The sequence below is a fragment of the Nomascus leucogenys genome, chromosome 12 (assembly GCF_006542625.1).
Source record: "Nomascus leucogenys isolate Asia chromosome 12, Asia_NLE_v1, whole genome shotgun sequence".
Lineage (NCBI taxonomy): Eukaryota > Metazoa > Chordata > Mammalia > Primates > Hylobatidae > Nomascus > Nomascus leucogenys.
The window spans coordinates 40,191,938-40,205,380 of record NC_044392.1 but is presented as its reverse complement, the minus strand read 5'-3'; the positions used below and the strand labels follow the sequence as shown (position 1 = coordinate 40,205,380).

The following is a 13,443-nucleotide window of genomic DNA, read 5'->3' as shown; positions in this document are numbered from 1 at the left end:
CGTTTTCGGGAATGGTGGTCCGCAAGGTCTTCTCGAGGCCCCTCTACACACTCCCCAACTTAGGTCACAATTTATATATCTGTCTGGTTAAAGCTTCGTATTAGAACGGGAGGGAGCCCAAAGTATCTTTTTTTCTTCGGTGTCTCAACCGGCCAACCACGACGTTTTTAGGCCGACCTAGGAGGCAGGGGGAAAGCAACAGACTGCGAAGTCCTTAAGGAAGAATCTAAACAAGTCCGCCTTTGCTGTTTGGGAGTGTGATACAAAATGAATATGTACGCAGGTGGAACGTAGACTGCAGATTTTAAGCCAGCGGCGTTTCGGTCGAAATCCTGGCAAATTCCGGTAGAAGTCAGCTGCAGGAGGCGGAGGAGGAGACTAAAAAACCACAAAACAACCAGCAAACCAGGTGGGCACAGCTCAGCGGAGAAGCTCCAGGGCCTTTTAAAGAGACTCTCGTCACATGACACCCCCCCGCAACCCCAACCCCCAGCCCGCGCGCCTCCGCCCTCAGCTGGCGGGGCCGCCTGGCGTCACTTCCGTCCAGACCGGAACCCAAGATGGCTGCGCTCTTGCTGAGGTGACTTTAGTGTGGGACTGGGAGTTGGTGTCCGCGGCCCTCCGGAGACCTGAACTGGCCCCTCACGTTTTGCTGATAACTGTTTATCCTGTGCCTGGGCAAGGAAAGGACCCATGGGTGTGGAGGCCAAGCGCTCGGGGGTCCTAGAGACCCCTTTTCCCGTCCCCACCAGCCGCTCCGGTGCGCTCCGTAGGGCTTCGGGGTCACTGACTTCGTATCGAGGGGCGCTCGGCTCTCGCCCCTTCTATTTTCCCTACCTCCTCTAGTGCTTCTAACGCAAATTGCCCTCGGGCCTGCACCCAGAGCCGAGCTCTGAGAAAATAACTTCAAGGTCAGCCACCCGTGGGTCCTACGATTTCGAGAGCGTATTTAGACACTTAGCTTCGGAGAGAGAGATCTTGGTGTATTTTGCCTTTGCTTCGAATGTCTTCAAACACTAGCTGCTCCCGCCGTGAGTGGGCGCTGTCTGGGTTCCCAGCGGGCTGCTGGCAAAGGGTGTAGAAGGCCTGGACCCCATTTGGGGTGGCGATTAGCATTAGCACCCAGGGCGGACCTCTGCTGCCCCAAAGCAGCCCGGGGAATTCATTTTTAGTTCATCTTTTTACTTGGGAGGGAGAGTGAGTGTCCCAGTTTCTCTCTAAAATGTGAATTAGTTGTCCAGAGAAATACCCTAGATTTTCTTTCATTCTGAACTTTGTGCTATCTAGGTCTCATTCTCTACTCAGCCTCTCTAGTCACAGCGACTAGCGCCTTTAGACACGCCTGGTACAAATCCCAGCATAGTTTTGTGCCAGCCTTATTTTTGGAAATTGTTATGGAAAGTTAGCTTCAATGCTGTTGAGATTTCAATCCCTGATTTCCTCAAATGTGTTCTCATTTCTCTTTCCACTTCAGTCACCCAGTTTAAAAATAGAGGGACTTTGTTTAGTTTTTCTGTGACAAAATGATTCCTCTTGGAGTTGAAATCAGGGTTATCTTAATCCTTCATTTTTTCCCTGTTTTTCATCTCCATATGTGTCTTCTAAGGTATGCCAAGGCTTGTCTTGCCAGTGTTGCCTTCTTTATTCCAGATGGTTTGACCATAATTGAATGCTTTTGAATTCTCCGATATATTTTGGTATCGATGTTAGGGGCTTTTGGTAAAATTAACATTTAGTTTGAAATGATCATATTGGTTCCAAACAGTTCATTTTAGGAATTTTGGGATTAGTATTTAGAAGCTGAGGATAATTATGCTCATTAAGTGTATCCATACAGTATCATTTTGAGTTGTGCAGCGCTGTCCACTGAAGGGATGGGTCGCCCCTTCACACCTGTGGGTGTTTCTCATTAGGCGGAACGAGAGACTTGGAAAAGAAAGAGACAAAGTATAGAGAAAGAAAAAAGGGGGCCCAGGGGACCGGCGTTCAGCATACAGAGGATCCCTGCCAGCCTCTGAGTTCCCTTAGTATTTGTTGATCATTATTGGGTGTTTCTCGGAGAGGGGGATGTGGCAGGGTCATAGGATAATAGTGGAGAGAAGGTCAGCAGGTAAACACGTGAACAAAGGTCTCTGCATCATAAACAAGGTAAAGAATTAAGTGCTGTGCTTTAGATATGTATAACATAAACATCTCAATGCCTTGAAGAGCAGTATTGCTGCCCGCATGTCCCACCTCCAGCCCTAAGGCGGTTTTCCCCTATCTCAGTAGATGGAATATACAATCGGGTTTTACACTGAGACATTCCATTGCCCAGAGTCGAGCAGGAGACAGATTCCTTCCTCTTGTCTCAACTGCAAAGAGTTGTTCCTTCCTCTTTTACTAATCCTCCTCAGCACAGACCCTTTACGGGTGTCGGGCTGGGGGACGGTCAGGTCTTTCCCTTCCCACGAGGCCATATTTCAGACGTGGGGAGAAACCTTGGACAATACCTGGCTTTCCTAGGCGGAGGTCCTTGCGCCTTCCGCAGTGTTTTGTGTCCCTGGGTACTTGAGATTAGGGAGTGGTGATGACTCTTAATGAGCATGCTGCCTTCAAGTATTTGTTTAACAAAGCACATCTTGCACAGCCCTTAATCCATTTAACCCTGAGTTGACACAGCACATGTCTCAGGGAGCACAGGGTTGGGGGTAGGGTTACAGATTAAAATGGAGTCTCTTTTTTTTTTTTTTTTTTTTGAGACAGAGTCTTGCTCTGTGCCCCAGGCTGGAGTGCAGTGGCGCAATCTCGGCTCACTGCAAGCTCCGCCTCCCGGGTTCACGCCATTCTCCTGCCTCAGCCTCCCCAGTAGCTGGGACTACAGGCGCCCGCCAACACACCCGGCTAATTTTTTGTATTTTTAGTAGAGACGGGGTTTCACTGTGTTAGCCAGGATGGTCTCGATCTCCTGACCTCGTGATCCGCCCGCCTCGGCCTCCCAAAGTGCTGGGATTACAGGCTTGAGCCACCGCGCCCGGCCCAAAATGGAGTCTCATGTCTACTTTCTGTACAGACACATTGACAATCTGATCTCTCTTTCTTTTCCCCACAGTCCACACTAGGATTCAATGCCAAGAAAGGTATATTTTTCATAAGTGGTAATCTGAAGCTCTCATGGAAAGGATACCTCCATTTCTCATAAGGGCTTTTTTAGGAGGAGAAATGAGGAATTAAATTTTTTTTTTTTTGATAGAAGTTCCCAGTCTAATTCCATTTCACTAGAGGGATTTGGAACTGTTTATAATTTGCTGATTTAACCTCAAAGGAAAATACCTTCTGAGAAATCCTAGGAGCTGATTTCTGGTTCTACATTTATTTTGGACAAGTCAAGGTCATTGATTCCATGATTTTGGTTTCCTCATTTGTGTGGCAAACGGCAATAACTTGGGCCCACTTAAGAGAAATACTGGTTAAACTTTTCTTTTTGTTCGTTTTTTTGGGGTCTCTTTTTTGTTGTTTTTTTTCTTTTTTTTTTTTTTTTGAAACGGAGTCTCGGTCTGTCACCCAGGCTGGAGTGCAGTGGCACGATCTTGGCTCACTGCAATCGCCCTGGCCCGGGTTCAAGCGTTTCTCCTGCCTCAGCCTTCTGAGTAGATGGGATTACAGGTGTCTGCCACCAAGCCTGGCTAATTTTTGTATTTAGTAGAAACGGGGTTTCACCATCTTGGCCAGGCTGGTCTTGAATTCCTGACCTCATGATCCACCCGCCTCGGCCTCCCAAAGTGCTGGGATTACAGGCATGAGCCACCACGCTCAGCCTTTATTTTTATTTTTGGTTAAACTTAAAAAAAAATTTTATTTACTTATTTTAATTGGCAAATAAAAATTGTATATATGGTATACAACACGATGTTTTGAAATATGTGTACATTGTGGAGCTATTGACGTATGCATTACATCTTTGTGGGGGAACACTTGAAATCAATTCTTAGTGATTTTCAAGTATACAATGCCTTGGTTTTGTGTGTGTGTTTGTGTGGTTTTGTTTTTGTTTTTTTTTTTTTGGGACAGAGTCTCGCTCTGTCACCCAGGCTGGAGTGCAGTGGCGCGATCTCAGCTCACTGTAATCTCTGCCTCCCGGGTTCAAGCCATTCTCCTGGCTCAGCCTCCCAAGTAGCTAGGACTACAGGCGCGTGCCACCATGCCCGGCTAATTTTGTATTTTTAGTAGAGATGGGGTTTCACCATGTTGGTCACGCTGGTCTTGAACTTCTGACCTCAGGTGATCCACCTGAGCCAGGCATGAGCCACCGAGCCAGGCGTGAGCCACCGCGCCCGGCCAATGCCTTATTAACTATAGTTAACATAATAGTAACAACATAATATCATAATAATAACAATTGTGGCCGGGCGCGGTGGCTCATGCCTGTAATCCCAGCACTTTGGGAGGCCGAGGCTGTCAGATCACAAGGTCAGGAGATCAAGACCATCCTGGCCAACACGGTGAAACCCCATCTCTACTAAAAATACAAAAATTAGCCGGGTGTGGTGGTGCGAGCCTGTAGTCCCAGCTACTTGGGAGGCTAAGGCAGGAGAATTGTTTGAACCTGGGAGGCGGAGGTTGCAGTGAGCTGAGATCATGCCACTGCACTCCAGCCTGGGCCACAGAGCAAGACTCCATCTCAAAAAAAAAAAAAAAAAAAAATTGTACTGTGTTATACAATAGCTCTCTTGACCTTATTCCTCCCTTCTAACTGAAATTTTGTATCCTTTGACCAACTTCTTCCCCTTCCCCCTCCCCCACATATAAATATGTTTATGCTTGGCTAATTAAGAATTATTAGTTATCAGAGTATTGTATTGTCATGGCTTTTGAATATATGTTCTCTATTTTGTATATTCTCTAAACAGTTCAGGGACCAGCTAGAGATGAACAACCAGCCAAGTAACACAAACCATTGGTACTCAGTCAAGGAATGACTTGCCAAGGCCAGGGTGTTAGAGAACTAAGCTAAGGACAGCTAGGCTTCTGTCTAATAATGTTCATGCTCTGTAAGCACAAAGTCACCAAGAGTCATTAACTATCTGGCCAGTACTCATTGTATTAAATGCCGTATGTGAAATGCCCGTAAATATTAAGGTTTAACTCTCAGTTTATGAAACTGCTTTTTAAAATAAGCATATTCATTCACAAACCTTTTTATTTTTTATTTTTATTTTTTTTAAGCTTCTTTGTGTCAGACATTATTATAGGTACTATGGATCCAAGGCCGGGTGCAGTGGCTCATGCCTGTAATCCCAGCACTTTGGGAGGCCGAGGCGGGAGGATCACCTGAGGTCAGGAGTTCAAGACCAGCCTGACCAACATGGAGAAACCTTGTCTCTACTAAAAATACAAAAATTTGCTGGGCGTGGTTGTGGGTGCCTGTGGGTTCTGGTAATCCCAGCTACTTGGGAGGCCGAGGCAGGAGAATCGCTTGAACCCGGGAGGCAGAGGTTGCAGTGAGCCAAGATCGTGCTGTTGCACTCCAGCCTGGGCGACAAGAGCAGAACTCCATTTCAAAAACAAACAAACAAAAAACAAAAACAAAATTAGCTGGGTTTGGTGGCACATGCGTGTAATCCCAGCTACTTGGAAGGCTGAGGCAGGAGAATCGCTTGAACTCGGGAGGTGGAGGTTGCTGTGAGCTGAGATTGCGCCATTGCACTCCAGCCCGGGCAACAAGAGCGAAACTCTGTCTTAAAAAAAATAAATAAATAAAGTACTGTGGTACTATGGATCCAAAATATTTTGAGTCCTATCCTTGAGCTCAAAGTCTAGCAGGGAGATAAATAGATTAATTATTAAACCACATAAGAAATATTGATAGACATGAACAAGTGTGAGAGCAAGGCAGATATAGCAAGTAAGGCTAAAGAAGTGATCTTGCTATCCAGGAATTGGTTGGTTTTTTTTTTTTTTGGTTTTGGTTTTTTTTTTTGAGACTGAGTCTTGCTCTGTCGCCCAGGGTGGAGTGCAGTGGTGTGATCTTGGCTCACTGCAACCTCTGCCTCCTGGGTTCAAGTGATTCTCCTACCTCAACCACCCGGGTAGCTGGCATTACAGGGCCATGCCAGTATGCCTGGCTAATTTTTATATTTTTAGTAGAGGTGGAGTTTCACCATGTTGGCCAGGCTTGTCTCGACCTCCTGACCTCAAGTGACCCACCCACCTTGGCCTCCCATAGTGCTGGGATTACAGGCATGAGCTACCACGCCAGCCCTTAGGAATTGAGTTTTGAAGAATGAGTTTAACAGGCTCTGAGGGAGGCTCTATTCAGAGAACAGCATGAGCAAAGGCATGTGGTCAAAAGAGGGTTTCCTGTATCTGGACATAATGTAATGTTCAGTGTGGCAGAATTACAGTGGATTGAAAGGAATTTGTGGGAGGTTAGGTCCAGAGAGTTGGCCACGTTGTGAAGTGCGTTGTTTGCCCACAGTTTGGATCTTATACTGTAAGCACTGGGAAATTGTTAAAGACTTTTAGGCAGAAGAATGATGAAACCATGTTATTTTATTTATTTTTCAGTAAATTAGTGTTGGTGTTATTGAATGATATGTAAGAGATTGGTGTGAGGGAGATCAGTTCAGGAGCTCTTGTTACAGTCCTAGTGAGAGATGAAGAGGATATAGACTATAGCAATGGATTGGAATGAATTTTCCTAGCTGTTAATGGTAGGATTGGGTGACGCCATGCATACATATGGGGAGGGGTGGTGAAAGAAAAGAAATCAAGGATGACTTAGGTTATAGTTTGGTAGTTGGGTGGTAATAATCATTAACCAGAACTTTTGTATACAAATTATTATTCATCATGTCATTCAAAGTTATATATCTATTTTATTGTTGCTGTTACCTAGACATTTATGAAAGTTTTTGGTATACTATCAGATCAAGTTTAGAAACTCATTGTATTACAGTCATATAATATATGACTATAATAAGATAAATTATAGTCACATCTTGTTTTGGACTAAAAATGGTATTCAGTTTGATCACATAGACTTGGGTTTGAATAACTTTTTTTTTCCAGAAATCAAATTTATTTTCAGTGGTTGAGTATTTTTGTCACCACTGAGGGTTTTAAAAAGAATGTGATGCAAATTCTAAAGACCTTGGAGAGACCAGTGATAATATCTTACATATATATGTGGTGTATTGTAGTTTAGACAATGCTTTCCTGTATGTTTTCTTGTGCAGTCCCCTCAGCAACCAATAAGGTAGGTATTACCAATCTCATTTTATAATTGAAAACGCTGAAGCTCAATGACTCACTCAAGTTATACAACTTAGTCTAAGACTTCAGTGTTGATTTTTTACTTCCCAATGTTATTTTTACATTACCATTGCTGCCTCAATCCAGAGAAGAGTTTCAAAAATGATTTGAGCAATGATTACATTTTGGGGAGACATGTTAATGCATTTAGAAGGGGCAACAATAACTAGAAATTGTAAGTTCTGGCTTGTCAATTAGAAATACAAAGTTCCTGTTTTCACATGAAAGGGAAGGACAGATAATTACTTTTGTCATATTTCAAATAAGGTTATGGCATTTTTGCAGCTAGTTTCTGTGAGGGCCTTGTAGAAAGTTTACATTGATATTTGTCTGGGAAACAATAGCGCTAGACAGAGAGGGCACGCCATAGATTCCAACCCACATCTGCAAACTCTTGCCGGGTAACTGAGTGACTGGGCCTAGCCTGGTGTGAGGAATGCGTGCCCTGCAACTTCAGAGTCACAATTCAATTGATTAAAAGAGATTTGTTCCCACTTCTTTCTGGGAGCCTTGGGTATACAATGTCTGTATTCACCTCTTGCCGTCAAAGCTGGAAAGAGGGAAGAGCTGAAGAAGGAAGTGTTGGTTAGATTTTTTTCCTTCAAATAGTGGGCCCTTCTAGTGTACTAATATGAAACATGCAGCTTTTGAAAAGTTTGTGCATCTAATGTCAGTGGTGTGAGGGACATCATGAGCTTTTTTAGGAGATCATTAGATCTGTATGAGATCTTGTATCCTAGTGCCTTGCACGTAGTGGATATGCAATAAACTTTTGTAGAATCAATGTATTTTTAAGTTTTAGTCCCAGAAATTCACTCTATTTACCTTCTTAAATACTTTTGGAAATATTTGATATAATGATGTGACTGAAGGGTATAATGGTCGTGTATTTTTCATAGTACACGATGAACATCCCTTTTCTGAAAAGCTTGGGACCAGAAGTATTTAGGATTTCCGATTTTTTTCAGATTTTGGAATATTTGCATTGTACTTACTGGTTGCGTGTCACTAAGCTGAAATCCAAAATGTTCCAGTGAGCATTTCTTTTGAGCATCATGTCAGCACTTAAAACATTTTGGGTTATGGAAGGTTTCAGATTTTGGATTTTCCACAGTAGGGGTGTTCAACCTGTACCGTGCAAACTTTGGATCAGTTAAATTCTCCTTAGATAGAATGCCTAGGCACGTCTTAGTTTTTGACTTGAAAAGCAATTCTGGCACTGATGTATACATTTCAAAAATAGCAATTTTTAAGTAGAAAACTTTCATGGGGTCAGTAAAAAATTTTTTTATTCTCATTTTTTTGCACATTATTATAATTACATGAAAGACTTCTTGACTTGAAATTCATTCAGGATATTTGGAGTTTTGACTGATGTTAGTTCCGGAAATGACCTAGCTTAATATTTAGGATGCTCTCTTCACAAACCCCTTGCATGCTTAAACGTTTTTTTTTTTTTTTTTTTTTTTTTTTTTTTTGAGACAAGGTCTAGCCCTGTCACCCAGTCTGGAGTGCAGTGGTGCGATCTTGGCTCATTGCAACTTCTGCCTCCCAGGCTCAAGTGATACTCCCACCTCAGCCTCCAGAGTAGCTCGTATTATAGGTGTGCACTACCACACCCAACTAATTTTCGTGTTTTTTGTAGAGATGGGGTTTTACCATGTTGTCCAGGCGGTATTGGCTCAAGTAGTCCACTGGCCTCAGCCTCCCAAAGTGTTGGGATTACAGGCGTGAGCCACTGCACCTGGCCTGACCTTTTAAATTCTTCCATTTATAGTAGGTCTCTGCTAAAGCTAAGCTATATGGTTGCAGTTACCAGTGGGCTTATTCTGTTTTTTTGTTTTGTTTTGTTAACCCTGTCTCTTAGACATCACCGCCTATCAGACCTAGCTTTTATTTTTTTATTTTTTTTTTTTTTTTTTGAGACGGAGTATCGCTCTTTCACCCAGGCTGGAGTGCAGTGGCGTGATCTCGGCTCACTGCAGGCTCCGCCCCCCGGGGTTCACGCCATTCTCCTGCCTCAACCTCCCTTGTAGCTGGGACTACAGGCGCCTGCCACCTCGCCCGGCTAATTTTTTGTATTTTTAGTAGAGACGGGGTTTCACCGTGTTAGCCAGGATGGTCTCGATCTCCTGACCTCGTGATCCGCCCGCCTCGGCCTCCCAAAGTGCTGGGATTACAGGCGTGAGCCACCGCGCCCGGCCAAGACCTAGCTTTTAAAAAATCACTTTCTCTATTTCTCTGTTGAATATTACCAACTCTGATTATTCTTATTCTTTTATCTTGCATTATTTGTGTTTGATTAAAACTTTATTTTGCATTTTTAGGTAATATTTCTCATTATTTTCAAGTTACTTAGAGTTGTAGCTTTTCAACTAGAAAATGGTATCAAGGACACTGATACTGTCATTGTTTTTATATCTTATTTTTAATCTATCCCTTCACCCCTAAAAATAGAGAAGTTGATATACTAAAGTTGATCTCTAAATGTGTATTGATTTTTGATTCTCTTATCTTGCAGACACGTTGGTCGTCACTGCCTCCGAGCCCACTTTAGCCCTCAGCTCTGTATCAGAAAGTAAGTTTTTAAGTCTGGAGATTATTTTTTTTTCCTTAGGGAAAAGCAATAGATTGTTGACTTATTTGATGGATATGTACGACAGTGGGCAGTTGTAGACAGTTGACTGAAACTTAAGTAATTGTGGTGACTATTTATCGTTTGTGTGTATGTGTGTTGTTTGTTTGTTTTTGAGACAAGCTCTCTGTTGCCCAGGCTAGAGTGTAGTGATACGATCAGGGCTTGCTGTAGCCTCAGCTTCCTGTAGCTGGGACCACAGGCGTGTGGTGTGCCACCATGCCTGGCTAATTTTTTGTAGAGACGAGGTTTCACCATTTTGCCCTAGCAGGTCTTGAACTCCTGGGCTCAAGCGATCCCCTTGCCTCGGCTGGGATTATAGGCATGAGCCACTGCACCTGGACTTTCATGCTGTATATTTATTCTCAGCCTGTTGATGTCAACAATTGCCTTTGTGTTACTTTTTAAAAACTTTTTATTTTGGAAATATTTTATACTTTCAGAAAAGTTATATGAATAGTAGGATGAAATTCTATATATCTTTCACCCACATTTGCCAACTGTTAACATTTTATTGTGTTTGCTTATCACTCTTTTGTATTTTAGATTATACCATATGAAATTTTTATTTTTGTAGGTCAAAACTGGTGAAATATTAATGATTTAGTGTAGTTCAGCCTAATATATATTTAATTATTAGTATTTTCACTGAATGCTTTAAGGGTAAGTTGTGAATATCATGACCATTTACCTCTAAATATTTCTCCTAAGAACAAAGAAATTGTCTTACATAATGCAGTATAATTATATAAGCATAATTATCGAATTCAGGAAATTTAACATTGATGAACTCTTATCTGATATACAGTTGATTTTCAGATTTTTCATTTGTTCCAAATAATGTATTTTATAGAAATATAATCAGCTAGGCATGGTGGTTCATGCCTGTAATCCCAACACTTTAGGAGGCCTACACAGAAGGATCACTTGAGGCCAGGAGTTCAAGACCAGCCTGGGCAACAGAGAGAGACCCAGTCTCTACAAAAAATTAAAAAATAAAAAATTAGCTGAGTGTGGTGGTGTGTGCCTATAGTCCCAGCTATGGGGAGGCTAAGGCAGGAAGATGGCTTGAGTCCAGCAGTTCAAGGCTGCGGTGAGCTATGATCATGCTACTGCACTCCAGCCTGGGCAGTAGAGTGAGACCCCTCATCTCTATTTTAAAAAAAAGAAGACTGGCCGGGCGCGGTGGCTCAAGCCTGTAATCTCAGCACTTTGGGAGGCCGAGGCGGGCGGATCACGAGGTCAGAAGATCGAGACACCATCCTGGCTAACACGGTGAAACCCCGTCTCTACTAAAAATACAAAAAAATTAGCCAGGCGTGTTGGCGGGTACCTGTAGTCCCACCTACTCGGGAGGCTGAGGCAGGAGAATGGCGTGAACCCGGGAGGCGGAGCTTGCAGTGAGCCGAGATTGCGCCACTGCACTCTAGCCTGGGGGACAGAGCAAGACTCCGTCTCAAAAAAAAAAAAAAAAAAAAAAAGACTGGATGTGGTGGCTCACACTTGTAATTCCAGCCCTTTGGGAAGCTGAGGCAGGAGGATCCCTTGAGCCCAGGAGGTCAAGACCAGTCTGGGCAACATAGGGATAACCTGTCTCAATAAATAAATAAATAAATAAATTAAATAAATAAGAAACAGCTATCCTCAACAATTTAGTAGGCTGGGCATGGTGGCTCATGCCTGTAATCCTAGCACTTTTGGAGGCTGAGGTGGGCGGATCGCTTGAGCCTAGGAGTTTGAGACCAGCCTGGGCAACATGGTGAAACCCCTTCTCTACAAAAAATACAAAAACTAGCTGGGTGTGGCGGTGGTGTGCCTGTAGTTCCAGCTACTCGGGAGGCTGAGGTAGAAGGATCACCTGGATGGGGCAATGGAGAATTGTGCATAGCCTGAGCATGGCTGTTTAATAGTTGGTTTCAACCTAGCCCAATGACAAAGGAAACCAAGAAACTATTGAGGTACCGAGCTGAATCTAGTTTTTGATATTTGAGAACCTGAAAGGGAATCTTGAAAAGCCAGATGAGAGCAGATGGTAATGTATGAGATAAAACTGTGGCCCTGGAAAAGCATAATCTATTTATGTGAATTTTTTTTTTTTTTTTTTTTTTGAGACAGAGTCTCGTTCTGTCACCCAGGCTGGAGTGCAGTGGCGCAGTCTCGGCTCACTGCAAGCTCCGCCTCCCAGGTTCATGCCGTTCTCCTGCCTCAGCCTCTCCGAGTAGCTGGGAATACAGGCGCCCGCCACCACGCCCGGCTAATTTTTTTTTTTGTATTTTTAGTAGAGACGGGGTTTCACCGTGTTAGCCAGGATGGTCTTGATCTCCTGACCTCGTGATCCGCCCGCCTCGGCCTCCCAAAGTGCTGGGATTACAAGCGTGAGCCACCGCGCCCGGCCAATGTGAATATTTTTAAAATATACTTGCCCCGCCACCCAACAAGAAGTTGTGCTTTCATTGCCAGACCTGTGTATTGGGTGGGATTAGAAAGCAGAGTTATCGGCCCGGCACGGTGGCCCATGCCTGTAATCCCAGCACTTTGGGAGGCCGAGGCAGGCAGATCACAAGGTCAAGAGATCAAGACAATCCTGACCAACCAACGTAGTGAAACCCCATCTCGACTGAAAATACAAAAATTATCTGGGCGCGGTGGCATGTGCCTGTAGTCCCAGCTACTCGGGAGGCTGAGGCAGGAGGATCACTTGAATCCAGGAGGCGGAGGTTGCAGTGAGCCGAGATTGCACCACTGCACTCCAGTCTGGCCACAGAGCGAGACCCCATCGCAAAATTAAAAAAAAAAAAAAAAAAGGAGAGTTATCGTCTGATACGACCTCATCAGATGATTCAGGTTAACTGAATTAAAGTTGGTATAAAAATAAAATAAGTGAAAGAACATGTTTTCCTAATACTGTGGGTTTATCCAGCCCACCATACTGTTAACAGAAAAGGGATCTTGACCCAGACCCCAAGAGAGGGCTCTTGGATCTCATGTAGGAAGGAATTCAAGGTGAGTAGCAAAGTGCAGTGAAAGAAGCAAGTTTATTAGAAACTACTCAATTATATAGTAGGGTGTCCTCAGAAAGCAAGTGGGGGAACATGCTGTCTTTTTTTCTTCTTTCTCTCTCTTTTTTTTAAATATATATGTATATATATATATTTTAGGTCTTTAAGGTTTATTTTTTTTTAAATTTTTAAATTTTTGATTTTTTTTTTTTTTTTTTTTGAGACAGAGTCTCGTTCTGTCGACCAGGCTGGAGTGTAGTGGCATGATCTGGGCTCACTGCAACCTCCACGTCCTGAGTTCAAGCGATTCTCCTGCCTCAGCCTCCTGAGTAGCTGGGATTACAGGTGTGCACCACCACGCCCAGCTAATTTTTGTATTTTTAATAGAGATGGAGTTCTACAGTGTTGGTCAGGCTAGTCTCAAACTCCTGACCTCGTGATCTGCCTGCCTCAGCCTCCCAAAGTGCTGGGATTACACGCATGAGCCACCGCACCTGGCCAATTGTTAAAAATATT

At 43.5% G+C, this 13,443-nt stretch overlaps 1 protein-coding gene across 2 annotated transcripts in view; it reads left to right on the top strand.

The window, feature by feature from the left end:
• Window positions 1–407: 407 nt before the first annotated feature.
• SDHC (succinate dehydrogenase complex subunit C) overlaps window positions 408–13,443 on the top strand; it is a 54,060-nt gene continuing 41,024 nt past the window's right edge. Inside the window, exons 1-3 of one of the 2 annotated variants that reach the window (XM_030824065.1) lie at window positions 549–580; window positions 3,092–3,119; window positions 9,815–9,871. Coding sequence is in view for 1 of the 2 variants with exons in the window: in XM_030824063.1 (XP_030679923.1) it covers window positions 561–580; window positions 9,815–9,871 (77 nt within the window). In the remaining variant the exon portion in view is untranslated. Of the gene's footprint in view, window positions 581–3,091; window positions 3,120–9,814; window positions 9,872–13,443 lie in introns of both variants that reach the window. The other variant, XM_030824063.1, reaches the window with a different exon arrangement.